This window comes from Platalea leucorodia (genome assembly GCF_965183815.1).
Source record: "Platalea leucorodia genome assembly, chromosome: 1".
In the NCBI taxonomy this organism is placed as follows: domain Eukaryota; kingdom Metazoa; phylum Chordata; class Aves; order Pelecaniformes; family Threskiornithidae; genus Platalea; species Platalea leucorodia.
Window position 1 is genome coordinate 146115204 of NC_138823.1, and position 25594 is coordinate 146140797.

General features: G+C 43.7%; 2 protein-coding genes across 9 annotated transcripts in view; one reads left to right on the forward strand and one right to left on the reverse strand.

Annotated features, from left to right (window-relative positions):
* Positions 1–4151, reverse strand: part of TRDMT1 (tRNA aspartic acid methyltransferase 1) — a 31346-nt gene extending 27195 nt beyond the window's left edge. For 2 of the 8 annotated variants that reach the window (XR_014228931.1, XM_082318802.1), the window contains exon 1: positions 3626–4145. Coding sequence is in view for 4 of the 8 variants with exons in the window: in XM_082318802.1 (XP_082174928.1) it covers positions 3626–3689 (64 nt within the window). In the remaining 4 variants the exon portion in view is untranslated. Of the gene's footprint in view, positions 1–3625 lie in introns of all 8 variants that reach the window. The other 6 variants (XR_014228932.1, XM_082318808.1, XR_014228933.1 and 3 more) reach the window with 4 other exon arrangements.
* Positions 4152–16869: 12718 nt separating this feature from the next.
* On the forward strand, positions 16870–25349 carry VIM (vimentin). Its single transcript, XM_082317721.1, has 9 exons — positions 16870–17512; positions 17692–17752; positions 21839–21934; positions 22079–22240; positions 22761–22886; positions 23634–23854; positions 23950–23993; positions 24420–24505; positions 25028–25349. Exons 1-9 carry the CDS (start codon positions 16971–16973, stop codon positions 25067–25069), a joined length of 1380 nt encoding a protein of 459 aa, XP_082173847.1. The 5' UTR covers positions 16870–16970; the 3' UTR covers positions 25070–25349.
* The last annotated feature ends 245 nt before the right edge of the window (positions 25350–25594 follow it).

Below are 25594 nucleotides of genomic sequence, written 5' to 3' on the forward strand. Positions count from 1 at the left end.
ACAGCCAAAAAGGGCTTCAAGGCAGGAAAGGCAGTGTCAGACTTCCTGGAAAATAGCTATTTGCCAATTGAAAACATTGGCAGTTTCACAGAAAAGTAGAAAGTCGGACCAGCTCTGCTAAACATAACTGGCCACAAAACTGGCTACATAACACGGCCAGCAACCAACACTGAGCCAGAACTTGCCAGAGCTGCAGAATCCCTTTTGTAACACAAGTAGCTTTCCTGGAGCGCTGCCACTGAAGTATTCCACGCTCTCTCTCTTCTCTACATGTTCCTATTATTTTTCTTGGCTATATAGATTCACTAGAAACCATACCAAGAAAATAAAGTATTATACATAATCTTCATCTCTCATGTACCTGGTTTACGAAAGCACTGGCAAAATGGAGGGCTTTCTTTCAAGCTTCATATTTATATGGAAAAAAACCCCTTCTAATATTTCCATACTTGATTTAAATGGAAGATGCCAAACAATCTGCCATTTGCTAAATGATATCAAAAAAATTGCATTGGAGACATTTTCAAATAGCATGGTTTCATGTATACATATAGGCCTGAAACATACAAGAAACCCTATTATTAAAGTACTCACAGAGGAACATTCACTTTTTTCTGTTCGATTTCCACATAAAAGCAAACACTTAAATCCCCCTTGACTTTACTTTGTTCCTTTATAAACTGTATAAGAAAACTGAATCCAGATGTCTACGAGACTTAAAAAGAGAAAACAGCAGAAAGGATCAAAATGCCTGACTGTATCAGTATTCCTGAATGCAATACAATTCATCAAAACCAGTTTTATATAATGACCTGTCATTAAATACTTAATTCAGTGCAAATTGCATAGAACCCTTTTTATTCAAATTGCCTGATTATTAGTTTTAACAACACTCAAAACAAGATTTTCATCTACAAGTGTACGGTTTGGACTTTTTCCAAGACAACACAACACCTATGGGCTGAGTTCTCTCTCATATGCTTCCCAGAAAAATAAGCAGCCCGATCTGAAAACAAGTTATACCAACTGTAATGCAAATAGCCTTGTATCTATCCGCTTTGCAAATTTCAATTGGTATTTAACCATTTAGTACTATCTAGGGTCATTTACACAAATAATAATTTAAGTCTCCTCTTATACACAGTCCCTTCATCTGCTTTGGCTGGTACCACTACAAAAGAATCTCAGCCTCACAATTCATACTTATTGTAATTTCTTCAGTCATATGTAAGCCCACAAGAACAGAAATTACAACATCCACTGACACTGATGCGATTGTGTTCAGCAAGTTCAGAAACAGTAAGCTTGGAAATAAATTTACCCTTTCAGGAAATAATACAAGGGTTTGGGTTAATTCCTTCACCTTCCAAACTACACAATATATAAAGGTGACACATGATCTCAAGCCTTCATATAGAATCATAGAATCGTTAAGGTTGGAAAAGACCCTTAAGATCATCGAGTCCAACCGTTAAGCTATCACTGCCAAGCCCACCACTAAACCACATCCCTAAGCACCACATCTACCTGGCTTTTAAATACCTCCAGGGATGGGGACTCAACCACTTCCCTGGGGCAGTAACTATCCACTGGGGCATCACTCGATCAGGCTATCTTTTGGATACAAGTTTACAGTATTCTGATAATCTTCTAAGGCTGCATTCTCAATATTCCCATCCTTTTAAGTATTTTTTGTGCTGTAAATGACGCTTTTTTAGGTGGCCATCCACAGGATATCACATCTGGCATTAGAATTTATTAACTATTGCAGCACATTACCAAACATCTACAAGACATCTATTATTATGTTAAGAACATAGCTAGATAATATTCAGTACAGATTTCCTACATACATACACACACCAACACATGACAAACAGCTGACTGAAGGACCACGGTGTAGGCTAAGTTTCAGGAACCAGTCCACGTTCCATGGAAATACGGAAATTGTCTATAACACATAGATAGTTCCCCATCACTTCCGAAACAAGACTACTAGAAAAGCAGAGTGCTACCATTACAGGTATATACACTATATACAATGTAAAACACCCTCTTTTCGTTCCACAAAAACTCCAAAACCTGCAGTTCCATACAAAGATATATTTTGCTCTTAATATTCTAAGAACGTCTATTCTAAGAACGGAAATAAGGAAAATGTAGCCTTACAAGAGGTGGTTAGGATTATTTACAATAACAACGTATGCACCTATTTTGGTATGTTGTGTATTTTTATATACTATAAACATATAAAACATATATACACATTCAAGCAAAAATCAGAAAAAATGCTGCACTGCCAATTTTGAGTATATTTTAAGCACATAAATGATGCTAAATGGATTCTACTCTGTAAGCATAACCTTTTAATGTTACACCCCTCCCTGGAAAAATAACACGACAAGGTGAGTTTTCACCTGATGTTTTTATGACAATGCTCTCTGTTGTAGAGTATAATAGAAGGGCTGCTAATGCTTATGAAGACTGAAGTATTTGAAGGATTGTAGGTGCAATTAAAATTATTACAGTGATTCTCGTAAATTATACAAATGTGTGTTGAAACCTGGACTTTGAAGTAACAAGGCCCAGGGTACTTTATAAAGGAAATCAATAGCCCTGGCTCAATTTTTCATTTGGGAAAGTCAAGTCACAGAGAGTCTACAGGACTTGCTGAAGGTCACCCAGGCCATGCTTTAACAATTCAGCAAATTGAGCTCCCAGGTTCCTTGTACCAGATCAAAAGCTCACCTGAGCACATAGTCTAGCATGAACTCGCTATACCAGTCCAAATTCCATATTCGGTTTTCATATTTATAAAATGTTATACCAACCTCATACTGGATCGTGTATCAGCTATTTATCTAACTACATGCCATGAAAACCAAGTCTATGTGCATGCCTACAGAATACCCTGGCTAATTTGATTGCGTATCATCCCGTGCGTCTCCATGATCCCGATCCCATTTGCAGCAGGGGTGCATCAGTAGAAGACAGAGCATGTGTTAATGAACACAAAATCCCTGCTTCTCAGGAGCAGCTGCCTGGGCTGAAGAAGGAGCATGGATCCCTAATTTCCATCCCAGTGTGCTCCTGGGTACCTGGTGCCACCCAGCAGGCCATGAATGCTTTTGGTCACCGCTCAGTTTACAGCCATAGACCCCTAATGCAAACACATCACTAGCCAAAACCCAGCTACCAATCCCCCTTACAACTCGCCCCACGCAGCCCCTGACAGCAGGCCGGTGAGACAGCACCAACCCCACCGCCATAAGGTCACTTTCCTGCCCCTGCAGAGGGGGAGGTTGTGCCTCCGGGGCTTGGGATGAGGGCACTAGGCCGGCCTCCCACCCCACAGCTTCCTTCCGCACGGAGTTTGTGCAAGAGGGCGGGGGCAGGCGACACGCCGGGCTGGGGAAGGGGCTGCGGCAGCCGAGGGGCCACCTTAGCCTGCCCCATCGAAAAGATGGCGCCCCCCACAGCCCCCCCCCCCTCGGGTCGGGGTCCCATCGAGAAGATGGCGCCCTGGGAGGCGAGGGTGAGCGAAGAGGCGGGCGGGGGAGCGCACAGCGGGGCTGCGGCGGCAGCGAGCACCGAGGGACGCGCCGGCGGCGGCCGCTCCCGGTACCTTTCAGGGCCTGGTGCATCCCCCCGATGCCACTGTAGAGCTCCAGCACCCGCAGCGCCGCCATTCTCCGGCGCCCGGCCCGGCCCGGCCCGGCCCGGCCCTCCCGGCGGCCTCTCCGAGCGCCGCCCGCCCGTTCCGCCGCTCTTTCGTTCCCCCTGCCCGCCTTCCTCCGTCCTCCTCAGGGCCGCCGGCTCCCTGCCAGCCCCCGCCCGCTGCGAAGCGCCGGAGCAGCGGCTTAATTTGGCATTGCTAGTTGCTCGTTAAATCCGAAAGTGAGCTTAGGCCCGGAGGATGGAACCACCCCCGGCTTAGCTGGTCCTGCTGCCCCCCGAGGTGGCCGTGGGGCTGGTGCTGGCCCGCAGCTCTACCATCTGCACCCTCCTGGGAGCGAGGGATCAGCAGAAGGGCCCGCTCCCCGCCATGAATCCCTTTGGGGTCAACGTCTCCTCCTGACCGAGGGCTCCTCGCAGGGGCAGCGATGAAACCCCCAACCCCATTGCCGTTCCTCAGGCCCTGCGCCACCACGGGCTGTCCAGCGCCCGCTGGGAGGTGGAGGCCATGCCCTGCCGCTAGCCCCGGGGCGGGGAGGGAAGGGCAGGCTGCAGGCTGCCATAAATTTGGGTGGCTTGTGCCCAGCCAGGTCACAGAGAAAGGGGACGCAGGGCAGCAAAAGGGGCTTATCCCCATGCAGGGTTGTGCGTGCTGGCCTGCTGTCCAGCTGGGCAGCTGTTGCGAATGGCGCTTGACAGTTTTATGGGCCTAAGCGTTTCGTGATTTCAGCGTGCAGTGATGTTTTTGAGAAGTCATTTCAAAGCCTGCACCGCTGGTGGAACAGGAAGGAAGGAAGTAACTGATGAAACTGTTCTAATTTGCCCCAACACTATGAAATTGCTTTTGCTAAATTGGAAAGGAAGAGGCGACACAAAGGCATTGTTGCCCGTGAAAAGTAGTTTGTTTTTGAAACAAATGTTAGACAAATGCATTTACATACATATATATAACAACCAGAGTAAATGTCTTGCACACTATTATGTGGGTTGCCCACCACATACAAGTAGACACTCACCTATGCCTCAGTTTGCAGATTTAGATTGTAATGTGAAAATGAAACATTAAAAAAACCCCACCGCAACCCTGAACATGTTTCTCTAATAATTTCTTGAGTTAATCATATTTTTGTGCAGCCTCTTAAAAAGCTGTCAAAAATAAGGTGGATTTGAGGAACATTTATTTTTCCTTAGAAGCTGCCTCATGCAGCTCCTACCTCTTCTCCAACCTATTGCTTTTCAGTGGAGGAAGAATATTTAGCTGAAACTGGAGGGGAAAAAAGAGAGAAATCTGCTGCCTTTCAATGCACTTCTCCAGAATATGGGACACATCAGCTGCAGAAAACAGTGGAATTAGAAACAAAATTTCAAAGTAAGATATCAGTCCTTGCCAGCTTTTTCAAAACAGTTCTGTCATTCACCTGTGGGTCTTCATCATCAGTGTCTGGGGCTGCTGCTTTATTTGTCAGCCATGGAACTAAGCAGGTAACTAAAACAAGAAGTCCAAGGTCTACTTCTAGAATTTCTAAAGGAAGTGCAGCAGCTGAGGTACCAGAAGAGAGCAGCGCGCATTGCAACCAGCGGTGAGGCAAGTTGCTGATGGAGAACTGAGAAAGGTGGGTGAATCACATGGCATAACAAAACTAGGCATGTGCCGGCTGGAGAAAACAGTCATGGGACAAAGACGGTGAAGGCTCTGAAGAAGAGAGTTCAAGATTATGAAGGTGGCTACAAAGAGCAAGGTTGTTATCAGCTAAGAAGAGACACTTAAGTAGGACCCCTTCAAAATACAGATGCAAGATGAAGGTAAAGAAGGAGGCAGCTTTTAGACTACTGAAATTAGTAAAGCTGGTGAATGAGTTTGAGCTCCTTGTATTACTATTTCAGCAACCTATACATCACAGCAATGCGAGATACTGTGATGCATGGGAGCTGTAGGCAGCCGGGAGCAGTTCGTTTACTTGGAGCTGCCCAGTACCTGGAGCAATTAAAGCTATAGAGGAGCAATATTTCCAGGTGGAGTCTGGTGGAGAAGGCAGCAGAGATGTCTTTGCTGTACTGGTGGCAGTAGCACGTTCCCTGCTCAGGGGAAATCCTCCACCTACCTCCTCTACCAGGCTTCCTCTGTGTAATAAACTGGAGAATCTGATCAACACGCCTCCGCTCTAGCAACAAAGAAATTCATAAACTAGGTTGGGATTTTATTGGCTTCTTCTTGCGAAGAATGGGAAACACCAAAATTTCCCTAGTGCTCATTTTTAAAGAACTGCCAGTAGTCAGTTTTATAATTCTGTATAACTGTGTCTGCCCTAACCTGGTTCTCATTATTAATTGACAGCTGCAAAAAGGACCAAAATGAAAACAGGGAATCTGGAAACAGTTATTTTTAGTGCTCTTCCCTTTATAACTGTAAAGTCAGCATAATAATAACCATAGGTTTTGGATCAGATCTTACATAATAGTATTTAAGGTATGCTGCTTATTTCAGAGATTGGGTCAATGGCTGAGAAGTGCCAAGATCTGTGGCCACTCATACCTTTCTTCTTAGAAAAAAGCTGAATGATTCCACAGAGAGGATGAGCCCTGTGAAAGCGATTGTTCATACTTCACTCAGAAAATCTTGCTAACACATGCTGCCGCTGCCATGGGGCAGGCTAAACAGTTGCTCACTCCTGATCTTGTGACCATGAAGCAGCCACATGTCTGCAAAATTTCCCAACTGGATCTCTCTGACTTACTGAAATTTGGATATTGTGACAGCTCCTTCTTTCTCAGCTCCATGCATACAGGATGGATAGGATTCCTGTAAATCTCAATGAACATTTAATTTGATAAACAGAGGAAATTAATAACAGGGTTGAAGTCCACTGTCCACCTCTGGACTCTTAACATTTTTAGGACACAGGTATGAGCTGTTTCATGTATCAGTTATGGCTCGACAATATAGCTGGCTTTAAGTAACAATTGATAGGCTTTTCTAAAAAGATGTTAGTTTATTCTAAATGAGTGCATCTATAGAACTATGATAATGCTTTGATGAAACAGCTGTTTTCTTGACTCCAATGTATTTATAGTAAAATATATTTTAAGCAAACTGATCATTTAATGACATTTTTAGAGCCATTGACATAAGCATGTGATATCAGCATTTTCATTGAGACAGCTTTTGAAAACTCCTGCCTCCTAGCAACTAGCAGCATTTCCTCAGTGTAGAAGTTTCCAAAGTTTGCCCACATCTCCGATGAGTGGTAGATACAGGTAATCGTGCTAGATCTGAAACTGTTGCCCTGGTAACCAATAAACTCATCCAGTGAAACAGCTATATGTGGTAAGAGGAACACGCAAACGAAACCACTGCAATATTTTCTCTTCATACAATGCTTTAGAACTGTTAAAAATGTTACAATTATCGGTGCTGCCAAACAACATCACAGAAACATGAAAAAAACACTGCTTTAAGATTCCACATTGTACTTGGCAACTGAAAGGTACAATTACAAACTATGACTGGAGCGTGTACTCGTCCTCAAAGTGAGAAGGAAAGATTTTCACTGTTGTGTTTCTGTAATTCACACCAGCAACAAATGCACACAACAAACACTCACAAAACATTTTGTAGGCATCTCAAGCCTTCTGCAGTTACACGTAACTCTTCTCCCTGCCCTCCCATCTGCAGCAGAGCAGAGACTAACAGTCCAGCAAGGCCTCTGCCTGCACCCGGCTGTGAGCAAGAGGTTGCCAGTCTGCAGCACATGTCACAGGGCTTTACTGATGCCACAATACCTCATCAGTATAAATTCTTTCAAGTTTACTTCGAATGTAACCCCTTAATGTAAGGCTACCTAATGGAAGCCAGCAGACCTGTAGCTGTGACGTGTTTGTGAGCATTTCCTCTATATTAAAAAAATAGAGAGAGAGCAAGAAAAATCTCTTTCTGCTGATACAGCAAATGTTTAAAAGTGCATTCACAGTGATCAGCCAAAACTTCAATACAGGCAAATATTAAAGTTGATGGCTGAACAACAAACAACGCTTCTTGTTTCTGAATGTCCAGTATAACCTACTAAATACCTAAATGAGGATCAGGAAGAATATACAGACATCACAGCTGTCTAGAAGGAAAGCTCATATTCTGGGTCAGAAATCACTGTGGCTAGGAAAGAATGTGAGGCATGTCAAACCCTTGCAATGCAATCACTGAATTGAAAAAAATCACTGAGAGTGTCTAGCATAAATTATTGTTTCCATAACCATTGGCCCATTAGGTTACTCATAAAACTGAAAACCTTGTGCAGTTTATCAAAATCGATCTGTACTGGATGTAATGTTTCAGGAGAGAATTTATCAGACTTGGTTTCTGCTGAAGTGATGCTCAGTAAAGGTAACTCTCAACCACAGACGTGGCATTTCTGGGAAGCCTGCCGTGCCGTGCCAGTGTGGCTAACGAAGCCTACGATTTTCATTTATAATGCCACGCATCTGCAAGACTAGAAATAAAACCCACATGAAACCAGGTTTGTTAGCCTCTCCCAACGCATTTCTAAGAACTCTATACAGGGGAAATTTATGTAGCTGAAATTATTTAGAAGAGTCATCAGACACAAACATTTTTAACCTTTCTCTTTTCAAAAATCTTAATCTGTCCATTTCAGGATTTTATTTTCAGGTTCTGGAGCTATGCATATACTCTGTAGGGAGTAAGGAATAAAAAGACATTGCTTCTCTAATTAAATCTTTACTTTTCTGGTTTAAATAAATTTAAATCTAAATAAATCTGGCCTGTTTGTTATGTTTGGCCTGCAGTGGTCACCCTGGCTGGATGAGAGGCATATGTTTACATAATGTTACTGACTTTCTTGTTGTACTTACACATTCCAGTGCTTGACCAAAAAAATAAAGGATAAAAAAAGGCTAGTAACCAGAAAAAAACCCTTTGCTAGACTGAACAAAACAGACTCTGAGCTCTATAAGGCCCACTGCAGTCAGCCAAAAGATTGCTGCTGCAATGAATATGTTTTGAATCAGACCCTTGAAGGGTCACAGGAAACGGGTGACAGCAGGCACGGAGCCAGGCGGGGTTGAAGGGGGGATCAGTTCAAGCCGCTCCGCCAGGATGAGGTAATGGTGTGGGAGATCCCAGCTCGCTTGCAGGGGCAGGAGGAAACAGCATGGTGCCTGTTGCTCCCCCGGGGGGAGAGGGGTGAGGCAAAGGAGAGAAAAAGAGTGCAGATGGTGAGCCTGGATGTGCATCTTTCTTACCTTTTTGCTTAAGGCAGGAACTTTCATCTCCAGCATCCTCGCATGATTTGCAGAGTCTATAGTGTGCAAACTGAGAAAGACTTGTAGCTCTGTGTTGGCATTGGTCATGCCTTTTGCTCACAAGGCCATCTAGCATCACCTAAAGCTTTTGTATACCACAGACTTGTCTTTTAAGGAGTTCAGGCCCTGCTCAAACTTTGTTTTTTCATTCAGTCCCATGGGATGAGTTTAATCCTTGAATAAGACTGTAGTTAGCACAGGAAACGAGATGTCTTATGCTGGTCACCATGGTGGTAGGATTTCAGTAGTAGGGTGTTTACTCCAGAGAGAAAGAAAATCTTTAATGTAGCCACAGCAGAGCTGTAACTGTGGACTTGCTGAGCTATCTTGAAATTAGATAAACCACAATTGCACACAGTAAGTACCATAAAATCTGCCCAAGAAGCTGAGCACTTGATGCCTAGGCAACACAGAGGTGTCTTCCACCCTGGCTATACTGCTGGCACTTTGCAAATGAGTTACTTTAAAGCTAATTTAAAGCTATTTGATATCACTTATGAACTGCAATTACAGAAGTGATTGCACTGTAAATATTCTCTTTCTCACTTTGGATGCGTCTACAAATGTCTGTCAAGCATACCAATATACTAAATCTTAGCAGCTGGGACATAGCTCTTTCCTACCAGAAAGTTTCTTGGAAAATAGCCTATGGAAAAGCACAGATTTGAAGAAGCTGTGAGATTTTGTAAGGATAGACTTAAATGAAGAATAAATTGAAAAGTTATTCTGCAAAAAATCCCAGCTAAACTATAAAAGTGTCATTTTTGGCTGCTAGGTCTTTTGGGGTCCCTTCCCCCAATTAAGTATTGCCTCAACTAAGAACAAAAAGCTTTGGAGTTTCCTAAAGTTGAAACAAACTTTTTTTAGAAAAAGGGCTATGAATTTAAAATGTTATTTTTGCTGAGACAGTCTGGAGAGAGAAGCCGCAATAAGCCTAACCTAAATGGGTCAAGAAAGCCTAAAATAGTTCTTTCTGAAGAAGAGAAATCTTCTTGCACAAGACATATGCCAGTATGGACTGGCAGTGTCAATATTCAGCTGTAGGCAGTTAGGATGATTTAAGACTCCAGCAAACATGTTTCACATAATTCGTAAGAAAAATACAATGGGAAATTGTTGGAATTGTCTATCAGGAACCCTGCATGTCAGATGAAGTCCCTGAGGATGACTTCATTGGAGTTACAGTGCCAAGTCAGATGTAGCAGTCATCTCCTATGGTACAGGACACAGTTGTTCAAAAACTAACAGAATTAAACTCAAGTAATTAATTAATTAACCTACACGTAATTCCTATTGTCATTACCAGTCCAGGCATCATGTATATTGTAGTACAATAGTATTAGGTCCTTCATCTGCAGGATATATCTCAAGATTCCTCTTGATACCACAGAAATTGATTATTTTCAGAATACAACCGCAGGACAATGGCATTATTACCATATTCAGGGTAAACCATTCCTCTGTCTTTCAAAGATCCTGGCATCTGACCTGCATGTTGTTTCATCCTGGTGTGCTTCCGACTTACATGGTAGCTTCATAACTTCCATGTCATGGAGCTTATGGGAGATGTCCAATCCATGTCAAATAAACAGCCACAAACATTGGCAAAAGTCTAAGAGTCAGCAAAATTAAACCATCTACAAAGGTCCTAAATAGTTGCTAGGTCCTTCCTCCTGTCATCCTACACAAGCTGCCTCCCACCCAATGGCCGTATGCAAGACCAAATTCTCAAGGCAAATTTCAGGTAGATAGTGAATTTGTCTTTGTAATGGGAAGCAGGACCCCTTTCCACCTGAAAAAATATGGACTCCTCCACTCTTCCAGATATTTGCTCTCTTGCTTCACCAGCCTTATGCACCATCTGCTCTACACATATTTAATAAATTTTCCACTCCATTCACTGTAGCCCACAATATTTTATGCATACTACCAGCTTAAATCTGGATCATCTTCCCTCCTCAATCCCAACTGGACAGAGTATATTTATGCTTGAAAATTAGACATAATGCTGGTGTGTTAAAACAGCTCATCTTCTCAGAAACTCAGTCTTCTCAGTTCTGGGGTGTGTGCACCACTGCCTCTTCCCTTTGTAAGGAGCCAGTCAATCCCAGAATGGCTAACACAATGTACGCTCAGTTTATGAGTCTCACTGGAACCGAGGATTTGGCACAAGAACTTGGACTGAGGAGTCCACTAAAAACTTGGCCCTCGAGGAGCTAGTACTGTTCTGCTTGTCCTGGGCATCTCAAAGGAAGAATGGAACAATTGCTGCATGCAATTAACGATTCCATTGCTGCGTCCTGCCTCTTCCTCAGAAAGAAGATCATCATTTCCTGGTATATCATGGCAAGAAAACATTACGCTATTTATGCTTTGTGTAAGTGATGGGGGAGAGAGAAGAATGAAATCACTCCTCAGATTTAATTGTTTTTTGGTTAGAGGAGCTCTTTAAGCAGTTTGCTTTGAAAAAGCTTGCCAAAAAGAAGTAGTAAATGTCTAACTGACAGGGTTCATTAATGGCATACTAGAATCACTTCTTTTAGCTTTTTCCAAAAGAGAGAATGGATGGGTGGATGACTCATCTTTGAAAAGGTTTGCAATCTCAAAATTTAAAACAGCGATCCCAGACAGATTAGTATTACGGCTTCCCATTGTAATGTGACAAGTGAATGTTCATCCACACTGGTGACTTCTACCTGTGCCAACAGCTTACTGCGAGCACTCTTCTTGATAGTGAGGGCAAGATAGCGAAGTCAGCAATGTGGCAAAGGACAGAAAGAAGCCCCGCATATTATACAACATTTTACATAAATCATACTGAAAGCTTAAGCTGACTATAAATTAAAATCCTTTATCTGATATTTAAGGTAAATGGTCTTTATAAAGTGCCTATCATGATCCTTGAACAGTTCCTTGGTCTTTGGCAAAATGCAAACTTCATGAAACAAGGAGAGCAGATAGTTAAAATTTCACATTATCTATTTTTGGGCACCCAAATCAAGGCTGAAGGACTTTGTGTATTCTGGAAATTAGTTTTGCTTAAAGAGTTTCAGGTTGAGCATCAAGCCTCAAATCATGCCAAACCTCTTGCCAGTTTGGAAAACCTTGTCCTTTATGTCCCATTCATTGCTAAATGTTTTGCTGACAGTCAGCAGTCAGTGCTATTGCTATTAAGTGAAGTGAGACAGATGTAGTATGCAGGTTGTCATCCTATTTTTTGTTAAAGGGATGGATTAAATAAATTGCTATACCTATGATAGAGCTGAAAACCTTCTCTTTCTCTTCTCTGTGTTGCTAGAACTGCGCATGGTGTTTGAGACAACCATGGGACCTGGGGCAGAGGGCTGTACTGGCTTTGAAAGAGAGTACCTGAATTGGTACAGATATGTCCTCTTTTGATACAGAAAACATCGTATTCTGGCAATTAGAAACCATAGTAGAGGGGAACTTTATGCACGACAATAATAATTTTTGGAAATGTAAGTCATGCAACTGGGTGGCATGAGTCATGTTCAAAACACTTCCCTAGTGATGAAACCCCTGCCAGTTTCATATAGTTCATTTTACATTAAAATATAACATTGCAGAGAGACTTGGTTAGTTTTTAGTATAAAGCCTAGTCATTTCCTTGAAAAAATCAGCAGCTAGTCACACCAGTTTGACATGCTTTGCAACACTGGCAACGACTGTAGACAATGTCATTTAAAAATAAATTTCATAAAAGAATTTGCCAATTTCTTTCTTAAGACTATAATTAGTCAAGGGAGTCACTCATAAGGGGAGACTTCAATGCCTGGACATTTAGATGTTCTGCAGCCCAGTGGTATTCAAAAACCCAAATCAGCTTCTCCCAGGCAGCACGCAGGGAGATGTATTCTCTAGGTTCAGAAAAAACAGCTCTTCCCTGGATGCACCAGCCTTTCCTGGGGACTCCTCGTTACACTTAGCTCCCAGCTAAAGGGAGGGACCGGCCCCAGCTGCAGATTTACAGCCAGAATCCAGTTTTTGGAAACAGGAACCTTTCTGTTTTTAAAACCATAGCAGTCTTGGTCTTTTCATACCACGGCTGAAGAAGGAAGTGCTCTTTCGGAATAAAAGTTACAGCACTCACTCAAGCGAGAGGCCACAGCACTTGCTGTGGCTGAGCATTACGGAGAGTCCCTATTCAGTGTGCTGTAGGACATTACGAGTCTTTCACACCCTCCTGTTAAAACGGGTCCCTTTTGCCTGGAGTTTGTTCAATATTCATGGAGCAGGGGAAGTGTGAAGGAATGCGTCTATGGCCCCATGCATGCCACGGCTTAAGGCTGCAGTATGGTACTGAAAACAAAAGTGATTGCATTTGCATAGCAGGATGTTTTTCCAGGATATTTAATATTTATGAGTCATTTTATACCTCCTGGAAGCAGAAACTTTACTAAAAGTGCACAAATCTGCTTAATGAAAATATTCACATCTGTTTAGTCAAAGTCTATAATAATTGGAAAGAACATTCAATATTTGGACCAAATTTCCCTGGTTTCTCACTGTTTAAATAAAATGGCAAATCAAAAAAATGTGAATGCCATTCTTTTCAGTGATGTTTTCAGACTGACAGATATTTGTACAAGAAAGTCAGGGAAATTCTGACTGTTCTGAGGACTTTTTCATTTTTAGCAGAACAGTTTTCAGTATAAAGCCTTTCAGGCATCTGTCCCCTCTCCCTATGCCCACCCATTTTCCCTGTTAATGAAAGCTACACAAAAATCCAGTATTTTTTGCTACACTTCTAGGGCTTGATTCTGTATTTCATTCTTGGCGGTGAACCAATACATCAGTTCTCTGGCAAAAAGCCAAAAAATGGCAAAATAGTGAACTGAGAGGCTCACGATAAAAATACCTGTTTCTGTTTAAGAGTGCCATTGGCTTACCTCTGATCTGCCTCTGCTGAGGGAAGTGGCATCGCAAGCCGACCAGGCAGCTGCCTGCCTGCGTACTGCAATTGCAAATGAAAAGGCATCACAATAAGCAATACAGATGACAACTAATAATTTAAGAATTATCCCCAACATGGCGTTTAGTGATCCTATTAGCTCTCTGTCCTTCACGTAAAAAGTGGTCAAGACCCTGACCAGCCTATGAGAGTCCTATAGCACTTTCCTTAAAATTAGGCTGATTACTGTGGTTTCATTTCAATTCAAAGAAGTACACTCTCCATGATTTTTATGGCTACACTGAGATAGAGTCTTTCCTGACAAGTACTGTGGAGATCTTTTCGTATTTCAAGAGGCCAGTTCTCATTCCCCTTTGGGGTTTGGGATGCAAATGTGCGTTAAATTTATTACAGCCTTACAAGAAACTTAGAGCTTCCTCCATTTATGCATCTGTGTAAGTGCCAACCAGTAAAAGGCACTTAAAGGTTTGTTGTAGTCCTGACAACTGACAATATCTGAACATTTCTAGGAAAATTTCATAGTGAGAAACAGCAATGAGGCAGGTGGCCAAGAGTACATATGGCAGCGGTGACATAAACATATGGAAATTACTCTTGAAATGTGGTGGAGGGGGTCGTATTTATTTACTAAAACAAACACCTCCTTGGATTTTAGGGGTAAAGAAGTTTCTGAATGAAGGATGACTGTTGTGCCATGAAAGGTTTTGTGGAGTATAAGTAAGTTGTGCTCTGTTAGGAAAAACAGATTTGGCACAGCGCACCTTTAAAAAACCAACAATCTGCTAACACTATCAGTACTTCTGAGTAAAGCATCTTTAATCCATGAGGCTATTGGTTATGTGCTGCTTTACTTTTTTGCCTGCTCATAGAAGGAGTGTGTACTTTTGTGCCAGGGCTCACAAAGGCTTACAGCTCAAACTTGATGGCTTAAATAAAGAGCTCTCAGAGGGCTGGACAGCACAACAGCGTCCAGGCCGGGTTGCCGGTACCCTTAGCCTCAGGAATGCCGTGTGACCTCTGCCTCCTATTCAGTGGGTGAATGGAATGAGCTGGAGCCCAGGACTTACGCTGCAAGCACCTCAGTAGCTCAACCTTGTCAGCTCCATTTGCTTGACTAAGCTTCAGTGAATAAAGGAAATTAAAACCTCAAGGACCTACATTTAGTTACAAACTGCATTCCTGCACTTCTGGTTGCCATCAGAATGAAAATAAAGCACAGTTTCCTTTACCAAAAAAAAAAAAAATATCCTTAATAAAATATATGGGCTCTGATTCTTCCTCATAAGGTACAATACCTGAAGTACAATAGCTGACTTTACTGTGAATTGGGGTGTGAAGATTACCTTCCTCTCTGCCTGCTGTTCATGTTCAGGTTTATTAGAATTTCCAGTGAAGTTATTTGTTTCTGCAGGACTGCAAGTTAAAAAGGATTACAAATTGATAGTAGTTTTGTATCCCATAAGTGCTGAAGTAATAAATTACAGATAATACCTCTACATTGTATTGGTCACTTCCCAGAGCAAAGAGGAAAAACATGCCCCTTACCTGATGTGTCAGTGCAGGATTAGAGAATGTGAGTCGTGCTTTGGCCAGTCAAGTTTTAAATTATCTAAATGACAGGGATTCTGTCATCTCCCGTAAATGACTTCTGCATTCACACAGAAACCAATCTGCTGCTACTCAATCTAAGTTTTTCTCTGTTAAATTTTATGCCATTACTATTGCCCTACATCATTCTTCTCTACTGCTAGTAGCCCCATTTTGATAGTAAAATTGCTCTTGAAACACTGGGATTTTTGTCTGGCCTTTGATGGTACACACATAGGATATTTGCAGATCATGTCTAATGAATAATTATCATTTTGCCAGGTGCTTTCCTAAGACTCTGATCGTGTGCCTACTGAAATTAATAGCAAAAGGCTGTTGGGTACACCAGTGCAGAAACAAACCTTTGTTAAAATCAAGCCTCCCACTATCCTAGTTATTAGAAGGATTGCATCTAAGAGCAAGATCCTGATTGCAGCTATTTCAATAACGTACTGCCCACACTAAAAAGGTAGTTACTGCTGGGATCGTTGTTACAATAATGGCAGAATTAAACCTTACTCGTGTAAATGCTCACCCAGCTACAGGGAAAACACATTTAGTCTGTAAATGTTGTGTCTTGAGCACAGAAGCAGGAGCTGAGATTGCTGTCATGGGATGCAGCTAAAGAAGACACAGATGTATTATTTTTCTGCCTGTTTACTTTGGACGTTTGGCAGCCCTTCGCGAATAGTCAGCATTGCTGATCTTACTCTCTTTCAGAAAGCCTAGAAAGAAAAGAAACGGGCTCTCAAAAAGATATATAGATACGTATATATGCACACAGCACAGCTATAGAGGGTTTTTTAACGCACGCATCCTGGGTTATTTGGAGTATTTTGCCTGTCCCGTGGCACCGCATTAAACCTGCCCCCCCGCAGTCCCGGCGCTGCCTCTCGGAGGGGGATGAGGAGCGGCCAGGGAAGGCTCAGCGCCCGCAGCCCCCAGGCTGGGGGAGCCGCCGCCGCCGCCGCCCCCCTCCTCCCCGCGCTCCCCCGCGCCCCCACCCGCGGGCCGCCGCCGCCGCCGCCGCCCCCTCCCTGCCGCTGCCGCTGCCCCCACCGGGGCGGCCGCCCCGCCGCTGCCCCGGGGAGAAACCTGCCGGCCCTCGGGGCTCAGCCGCGCCGCGCCCACGCCGGGCCGAGGGGGGAAGGCGGGGGTGCTGCCCCCTCCGCCCCGCACGCCCGCCTTTGTGTCCGCGGCGGCGGCCGCCGGCCCCCCGCGCCCCCCGCGCCCCGGCGGCCGCCGCCCCCTCCCCGCGGGGCGGGGCGGCGATTGGCGGCGGGCGGGGCGGGGCGGGGCGGGGCGGGGCGGCGGGGCGGGCCCGGCCCGGCGGCGGGCGGCGGCGCCCCATAAGAGGGGGCCCGGGCCGGGGCCGCCGCCCTTCTTCGCCCGCCGCGCAGCCGAGCCGCCCCGTCCCGCTCCGCTCCCGGATTACAAAGCCCGGACCGCCGCCGCCGCCATGAGCATCAGCACCAAGAACTCCTCGTACCGCCGCATGTTCGGCGGGGGCAGCCGCCCCAGCACCGGCACCCGCTACATCACCTCCAGCAGCCGCTACTCGCTGGGCAGCTCCCTGCGGCCCAGCACCGCCCGGTACGTGTCCGCCTCGCCCGGCGGCATGTACGCCACCAAGACGACGTCGGTGCGGCTGCGGAGCAGCATGCCGCCCGTGCGGCTCCACGACTCCGTGGACTTCTCCCTGGCCGACGCCATCAACACGGAGTTCAAGGCGAACCGCACCAACGAGAAGGTGGAGCTGCAGGAGCTCAACGACCGCTTCGCCAACTACATCGACAAGGTGCGCTTCCTGGAGCAGCAGAACAAGATCCTGCTGGCCGAGCTGGAGCAGCTGAAGGGCAAGGGCACGTCCCGCCTGGGCGACCTCTACGAGGAGGAGATGCGGGAGCTGCGCCGGCAGGTGGACCAGCTCACCAACGACAAGGCACGCGTGGAAGTGGAGCGGGACAACCTCGCCGACGACATCATGCGGCTGAGGGAGAAGTGAGTGTGCGAGGGCAGGGCGGGACGGGCGGGCTGCGGCGCCCGGTGCTGCGCCCCCGGCCCGCCGGCGCCGGGGCGGCCCCTCAGCACCCCCGGCTGGGCTGCGGGCGGCGGGGGGCTTGGGGGAGGATTTGGGGGGGACCCCCGCTCCCTCCTCACCGCTGTCTCGCCCCTTCCAGGTTGCAAGAGGAGATGCTTCAGAGGGAGGAGGCCGAGAACACCCTGCAGTCCTTCAGACAGGTTTGCGGGGGCTGGCGGGAGGGAGCTGTAGGAGCGGAGAGCCCGAGGTGGTGGTGGTGGTGCCTGGGACGGGAGGGCGGGACTGCAGGAGTTTGCTTCCCTCGCACAAAGGAATGCCAGCAGTTCTCACGCAGAGCCCTCCTTGTTTTCTTTAGGGGGATGCTGCGGTCTGAGGGGAGGGGAGGGAAACTATTGTCTTGCTTTATCCAAGTCTAGCCTGTTTTACAAAAAGCGCTCCGACGTGGAATCGCTTTCCGATCCAATAAAAGTGAAAGGGGGCCATCTGCTCGCTTGGCTGAAGGGTATTAATGGTTTCTATGGGATTCACCGTGGAATGCAGATACAGGCATTATGGCAAGTGTGGTGGCAGCAGATTGAAATAATAGATCCCTTTGTGTCCGAGGGGAGGGCGCAGTGGGCTGCATTCTTACTAAATGTGTAATGGTGCGGGCATATTTCTAGCGAAAAGTGTCTATCGTGTATATGGTCCAGTTCTTATACAAAACAGAGCTCCTTTTTAATGAATCGCTTTGGTCAGTGCATTACTGGACAACAGTTTCAAATTAAAAATTTTTCGTATGGGTGTTGTCTGCCGACGAGAAGTAGACAATTTGTTCCTTGGGGCGAGGTCACAGCAGTCAAGTCTGCCTCCTCTGGATGTCCGTTAAGAACATAGAATTCAATCCTCTGTAAGCAAAGATGTTAACATAGGAAACAAGTCGTGTTAGAGTTTAGTCTCTGTATGATGCTACGATGTTTTTCCGATAAACTAAAACCAACATGACAGCCAGAAACAACTGCACAAACCATGTTCAAAAAGTGTTAAGCTCAGGTTTTCACTTGTGCGAAACCAGCTTTCGATGTGGATTAAACTTTGTTTGGACTAGGAGATATTTAGGAATGTGCCTTCTCAAAACAAGGTCTCTTCCCTAAAACTGCTGGTGTGAAACAGCAGTGCTGGCATACCTCCCAGCTGGAACTGACTGCCCTTATCTCCAGACAGCTGGGCACAGGCTGACTTTGTCCCAAAGCTCTTCATAGATGTTGGTGGATGTCACCATTCAGGAAATCATCACTTGATTGTCAGCGTTTCTCTGGGCGAGGCTTTTGACTACAGTATATTTATAGTCTCTGAAGGAGAACAGGGGTCTTCCTAAGATAACATGTGGAAACTGAGACAGCTACTCTGATTTGGAGTCTGGGAATGCAGAGTCTCTGCTGGCGTTCTGGGGACAGAAGTTTGAAACAGGACAGTTACAAGGCATTGGCTTAACTTCAGCTTCTGTTTTTTTGAATGCTAAGCCACTTTAACGTAGTGTGAAGTTCTGTGCAGAAGCATTCAAGTTTTAGAGAACCTAATCTATTCTGATTTATTGCTGAATTCAGTTGAAGGATCCTTTGGCTTAAGGCTGGCTTAAATGATCTTTCATACTTAATTGGTGCCCTTCAAGGCATGTCTACCTCTATTTCAAACCAATTAAACTTTGTGAAGGCTCTAGGCTTTTAAGTGAACTTGGCTTTGTGCATAACCCACATTCATTATCCAGCTCTTCCCTGCACTGTGGAGAGGGGTCGTTTCGGAGCTCAGCCTCTAGCAAATCTGTGTGTGCAGCACAGTCAGAACTGGATCCATTTAACCTCTTAAGCTGTAGCTTATGCATAAGTATTGCAAATCATTGTCTGTGGAAACACTACACTAAATCCACTCGTGACATAACTGGTGCATGCTAGTGTGTTTGATTTGAACCACAGTAATATCTAATTTTTCGTTACCATGAAAGGGTAGGCTTAACATGCAGGTTTTGAAAACTAAATCTGTTTCAGTATAACTTGCTCTCCTGCAAGTGAAATTAAATTCATAGAACACTGAAGTTGAAACATCTGTTGTGCTTTCCATTGTAAAAAAAAAAAAAAAAGCAAGCACAGTTTTTTTATTAAACGATTATATTCTTGCTCTGGAAAGTTGTATACATGGATTTGAAACACTTCAGATACTTTACTGTTCTGAAGTAGCATCAAATTTACTTTTAACTTGATGGAGCCTTTGTATACTTCAGTATTTTAAAAGAAAATGAACAAATATTTATGCCTAAACTTCATATTTCTAAAAGCTGCCTGCTTTAGAGACTGTTCAACTCAGATGTACTCAACTTTAATTTAATTCTTCTCCTGAACAAAGACGTGATTTTGCTCATATGCTGAGGCGTGTACTACATAAAATAAACCTAAAGGTTCAGTGAGTTCTTTCCTTTGGGACAAAACAAGCATCACAATTAGTGAGAAAGGTATTTACTGTGGCTTTGCCAGCTACTCTGGCAGCAGGGAATAGATCCTGAGCCTATGGCAAGACTAACAGGTCAGCTCCTGGCTAACATGAGGTTTGTCTGAAGTAAACATGGATGTTCAGCCCTGCAAACTACGTGATTGGTGTTAAAGAATCTCCGAGGATAAAATCAATGTGTAGTCCAATTGCATGTTATATGTCTTACACCTTATTTGCTTAGGCTACAAGTAGCTTATTCATTTATGTGGCTCTCCATACATCTAGGAAATGCAGATACACTGATTCTTCACTCCCTAACTTAATGTATACAGTAAAGTACACACCAAATATTCAAAGTGTCTTCAATTTAAGATGTTTTTGGTTTATCAGCTGCTAAAAATCCTGTAGCTGTTCAGTTGTTCTGAAAAAATTCATAGTCTTCAGTATGCAGACTTCTGTAAAATCCACTCTTTCAATGTCTGTCTAATCGTGTAAACATGTTAGGTCATAGCCATGTAATTTCCATCCAGAATCATCTTCAAGTTTTTTTTGGAGGAGAACAAATGAATTAAGGAATTCTTTGGATTGAAAAATAGAGCCAATATGAACTGGGGGTGTAAAACTGGAGTTGATAGGGAAGTTATGGAATAACACATCAAAGGGGTGTTTTGCTGGATAAAGAAAACAGAAGAATTCTTCTGGAGCAAGAAGCTTACCCCAGAGTAGGAGTGATCCAAGGAATGGCTTTCTGGGAGTCTAAAGAAAACATTCCCTGTTTCTAAGGTGCCATAATAGTGAGAACTGCTGATTAGGAATGCTTACATTTTGGGCAAATCCAAAATAGCTTCAGTGTAAGCTGTGAAAACCTGGTACGTTAATACCATGTGAACATAAGCATGCAGCTGTGTATGTAACCAGTGTGAAAGGAACAATTGCCCCCTTTGCAAATGAATTGTCTTAATTGCACATTTAAAATGCAAGAAGTTACCAGTCAATGTTTAGTCTTAAGTTATGTTTTTCAACTAATTCAAGCTGCTCCCATGTAACATTCATGGCATATCTTCTGTTGTGCCTTAAATGAATTTTTGCTGTTGATTAAGACTATCTCTGTCCAGCAAAAGGTGGAGTCTTTGCCAGCTAATGTGAGGGTGTAGGCAATGATGACTAACTCGATTTGTGTTTATGGTCATACTTTCTTTTTCTCAAGGGAGATCTGTCGAACCACTTGGAGAAGTAAATGCTTGCAGTTCTAGATGTACCTCTCAATAGCTTTACAAGTTTTACAAGGATTGTTTTTTCAGGGTAAGGTCTGTGGACCCAAAGGGCTCTGTGGTTGATCATGAAGGAGTCCATAAGAAATAAACAAGAAATTAAGCCCACTGAGAGGCATGTAGGCACATGGGTTGCACCTTTAAGCCCCACTGGAAAAAACTGAAGTCTGCAAATTGCAAGACTAACTTTTTCAGTGTAGTCAAGCTGAAAGAGCCTATTGCTGGCTTCTGACCGAAGTACCTGCTTCATCCTCAAGCAGGGTTTACACCCACCACGATCTGTGTGCTCTTGATCATGCTTAGCAATAGGTTGGCAAAGATGAAGTAATCTACATATGCTGTATAGTTCCCCAAATCACAATAAAGGTGCATATAGTGGTCTTTGAGCCTAGCGTAGGAGGTGGCAAAGTTTTTCACCCACTCTTGATTTCATATTGTCTTACCAAGAAGCTCAGGTGTAGCATCAGTCTATGTGCTACTGAACTTGCCATAAAAGACTTCTTCACACCACAGTTCTGCAAGATTGCTAATCAGTGTTTTCTCTCTGGTCAGGATGTTGACAATGCCTCTCTGGCACGTCTTGATCTCGAGCGCAAAGTTGAGTCCCTGCAAGAGGAGATTGTCTTCTTGAAGAAGCTTCATGACGAGGTAAGCTGAAGAATGAGGTCTGTGATTAGATGCTGACAGTCTAGTGAGCAAGTAAGCTCTTCACTGGTTCTGGCCCAGAGTCTCCACCTATGTATGTTCTATATGTTGCCATGTAATAACACTGGGTGTCTGCTTCTCTCTAAGGAAATCCGAGAACTGCAGGCCCAACTCCAGGAACAGCACATCCAAATCGATATGGATGTTTCTAAGCCTGATCTTACTGCTGCCCTGCGTGATGTTCGCCAACAGTATGAAAGCGTTGCTGCTAAGAATCTTCAGGAAGCTGAAGAGTGGTACAAGTCCAAAGTAAGTAAAATCTGTTCGGATGCATCAGGCACTCTAACTGTACATAGCAGCTTTGCTGTAACACTCTGTGTTCCCTCTGTCTCTACTGGGTGCGAACACAGCCATGGCACAGCGTCATCTTTAAACTCCTAGTCTGGGAAGAGTACAGCTGAAAATGTTACTTTGTCCCGTAAGGATAGCATCAAAGTAATGGGTTCATATTTGAAGTCTTTCCTATGCTTGTAGCTGGAAGCAGATGTTGGATGAAGTGCTGGAGAAAACAGTGAATGAATGGGTGAAAAAATGATGAAAAGATAGGAAACATACATGGTGGGGAAACAAATATGAAAGGTTTAACTCTGAATTCCAATTTAGCAACTAGAAATAGAAAGGCACTTTAAGAGTAATGCTAATATTTGAGTGTTTCAGGTGTTAGGACTTGCAATGGCTTCACTTGCCCTCAAATGCTGTGTCCAAAAAAAAGTCTTGTTACACTGTTTCTGTTGAAGCGTTACACTAACCAAACTGGGGATTTCCACAGTTTGCAGATCTCTCTGAAGCTGCTAATAGGAACAACGATGCCCTGCGCCAGGCCAAACAAGAAGCTAATGAATACCGCAGACAGATTCAGTCTCTCACCTGCGAAGTTGATGCCCTTAAGGGAAGCGTAAGTAGAAGACAGCAGTTGTTGGGACATCCTTCCCTTCGCAGCTTTAAGCACTGCACTGCAGTGTATTAGCTTTGGTATAAATGTGAATGCGGCTGATCCCCCATGCGATACAGCAGCATATTGGTACTTTTTGAAAAGGATGCTATGGGCTCAATTTGCCTGCATGCACGACAGTGCACTGGTTAGATTGATACACTGAACTAATGTTACTTAAGGTATAAACAATGAGTTCATTCCCCTGCTACAATATTTGCTGCTTACATAAGGCTTTCTGGAAGTGTTTATGGCTTGTCTGTCAGGTACAGCTGAAGCTATAAAAAAAGCTGGAGGAGCAGTGGAAAGGAGGTGCGAATCTTGCGGTTTCTAGAACCTGATTGCCTTAAAGGCTGGCTTGAAATGGATTTAGCAGGGTATAGTACACCTGCAAATCCCCTCACTGAGGACTGCCTGCATGCTGACTTGTACGGCATGTGTTGGACTTGCTGTAGGGGATTGCTTTGCCACCTGGTAGAACAAATACATGGCACACCTCAGATCAAGTAGCAGAATAACACGCCTTGACTTTGCAAGGGGAAGATAAGGAGATGACAAATTTGGGACATGTCTGGGCACTTTCAGAAAGGATGCTAACGTAACTAAACTTCCCTTTTTTTAAATATTTGAAGGGCTTTGAGGGTGGCTGAAGGTGGAGGAAGGAAGAGTGGCTGAACTGCAGCAGTGCTTGACTTCATTATTCTCTTCCAGAATGAATCCCTGGAGCGCCAGATGCGTGAAATGGAGGAGAATTTTGCTGTTGAAGCTGCTAACTACCAAGACACTATTGGCCGTCTGCAGGATGAGATTCAGAACATGAAGGAAGAAATGGCTCGCCACCTCCGCGAGTACCAGGACCTGCTGAATGTAAAGATGGCTCTTGATATTGAGATTGCCACCTACAGAAAACTGCTGGAGGGTGAAGAGAGCAGGTAAAAATCACATGTAGACTGTTTTCTAACCAGCAGTTACTAGAAGACACCCTATATCCATGTCTGACTTTATCCATTTCTTTTTTTTCCCTCAGGATTAACATGCCTATTCCAACCTTTGCTTCTTTGAACCTGAGGGGTAAGCTGTTTCTGTTACTTCAGTTTAGACAGCTGTGCTATCATTAGCAAAAGGGTTCTGGATAGTTCCTTTTACTCTAGTATTTGAATTTGTATAAATACGGTTGCATGTGAATGCTTTTCTTAGATATAACTACAATATTTGCAATTACTTAACCATGGATGGGGGAAGCTACTTTGTTCCTGGGCACAGATATTTTTAAATCTCAGTACAGTACATAGTGAGTGATTGGTTTAGACAACCGCTGAAGGTGCTTTAAGGGGAATAGGGAGAAAATGGAGAAGATTAGCTTATCATTCAGAGCAGGAGACTTCTTCATATACTAAATTGGGATTCTGAAAGCAGACACTAGAATCTGTTACACCTTATTTCTTTGAGGAGGCACTTCATCTAGACTATTGATAATAATACATTTTTCTTCTGCAGAAACCAACATTGAGTCTCAGCCAATGGTTGACACTCACTCAAAGAGGACACTTCTAATTAAGACCGTTGAAACTAGAGATGGACAGGTTGGTGGTAACTTTGATTTTATTTCTATCAATCACAGCTGGTTACCTTAAAATAGTTTATCTACCGGTCAGTGCAACCTATATATGGTAGTAAGTATTGAGTAGAACAGCATCTGGCAGTCCAGGCTGCATGGCTAAACATACAGATGTAGCAGACAGGCTTCTGTGGAAATGATCACAAAATTCATCTGATAGTAAAACCTGAAGCGGCTGACAGTTACCTGTGTAGTGAGTATTTAAGTTCAGCTGAGTTAGCAAGTTCTCAAAAGATTTCTCACATCACCTGAGAAAAACGTGGCAGTAAACAGAGGTACTTGCTTGGGAGAAGATACTGTCTTCAGACTAAGTCAATAAAGCTTAAATGGTTTCTGCACACCATTAACCAACTAGAACTTCTCATCTATAAGTGAGAGTTGATACCTATTTGTTCACATTTCTGTGGTAGTGGATGTTCCAATTCTAACTCTAAAAAAACAGTAATCTTACTACTATAACTTAATGCAAATGTCTGGTTTTCAACAGGTTATTAATGAAACTTCCCAGCACCATGATGACTTGGAGTAAAGCTGAAGTGAAGATGCGTACTTGTTAATGCAGGAGAAATTCTTACCAGCGAGATTTAAAAGTCCATGTCAAAGGAAGAAACAGCTTTCAAGTGCCTTTTTGCAGTTTTTTCCATGAGCGCAAGATTATTATTCTAGGAAATAGGTCTTAGATCTTGCAAACTGACTCTCCCTGAAGGATTAGCGTTTACAATGGAGTCTAGTTTACAAATAGCAATATCTTGTGCTGCAATACTGTTTTTAATTATCTGAATTCAATAAAACTGCTTTTTCCAGCACAGTATGAGCAACCTGTCGCTATTTCAATAAGTCTTTGGAAAATGGATTTTGGTATGTTCTAATTTGTTAATTTCATGACTTTCTGGAAAGCCATAACATAATGCTGGAATTACTATATGGTTGACATCTCCAGTACTGGTTGTGTGGAATGCTGTTTTTTCAGTTTAACTAGATAAACTGTCTTACTCATATACTGCTTAGGTTTTGGAACCAACTAAAATGGACTATAACTGGCAGATGCATAATG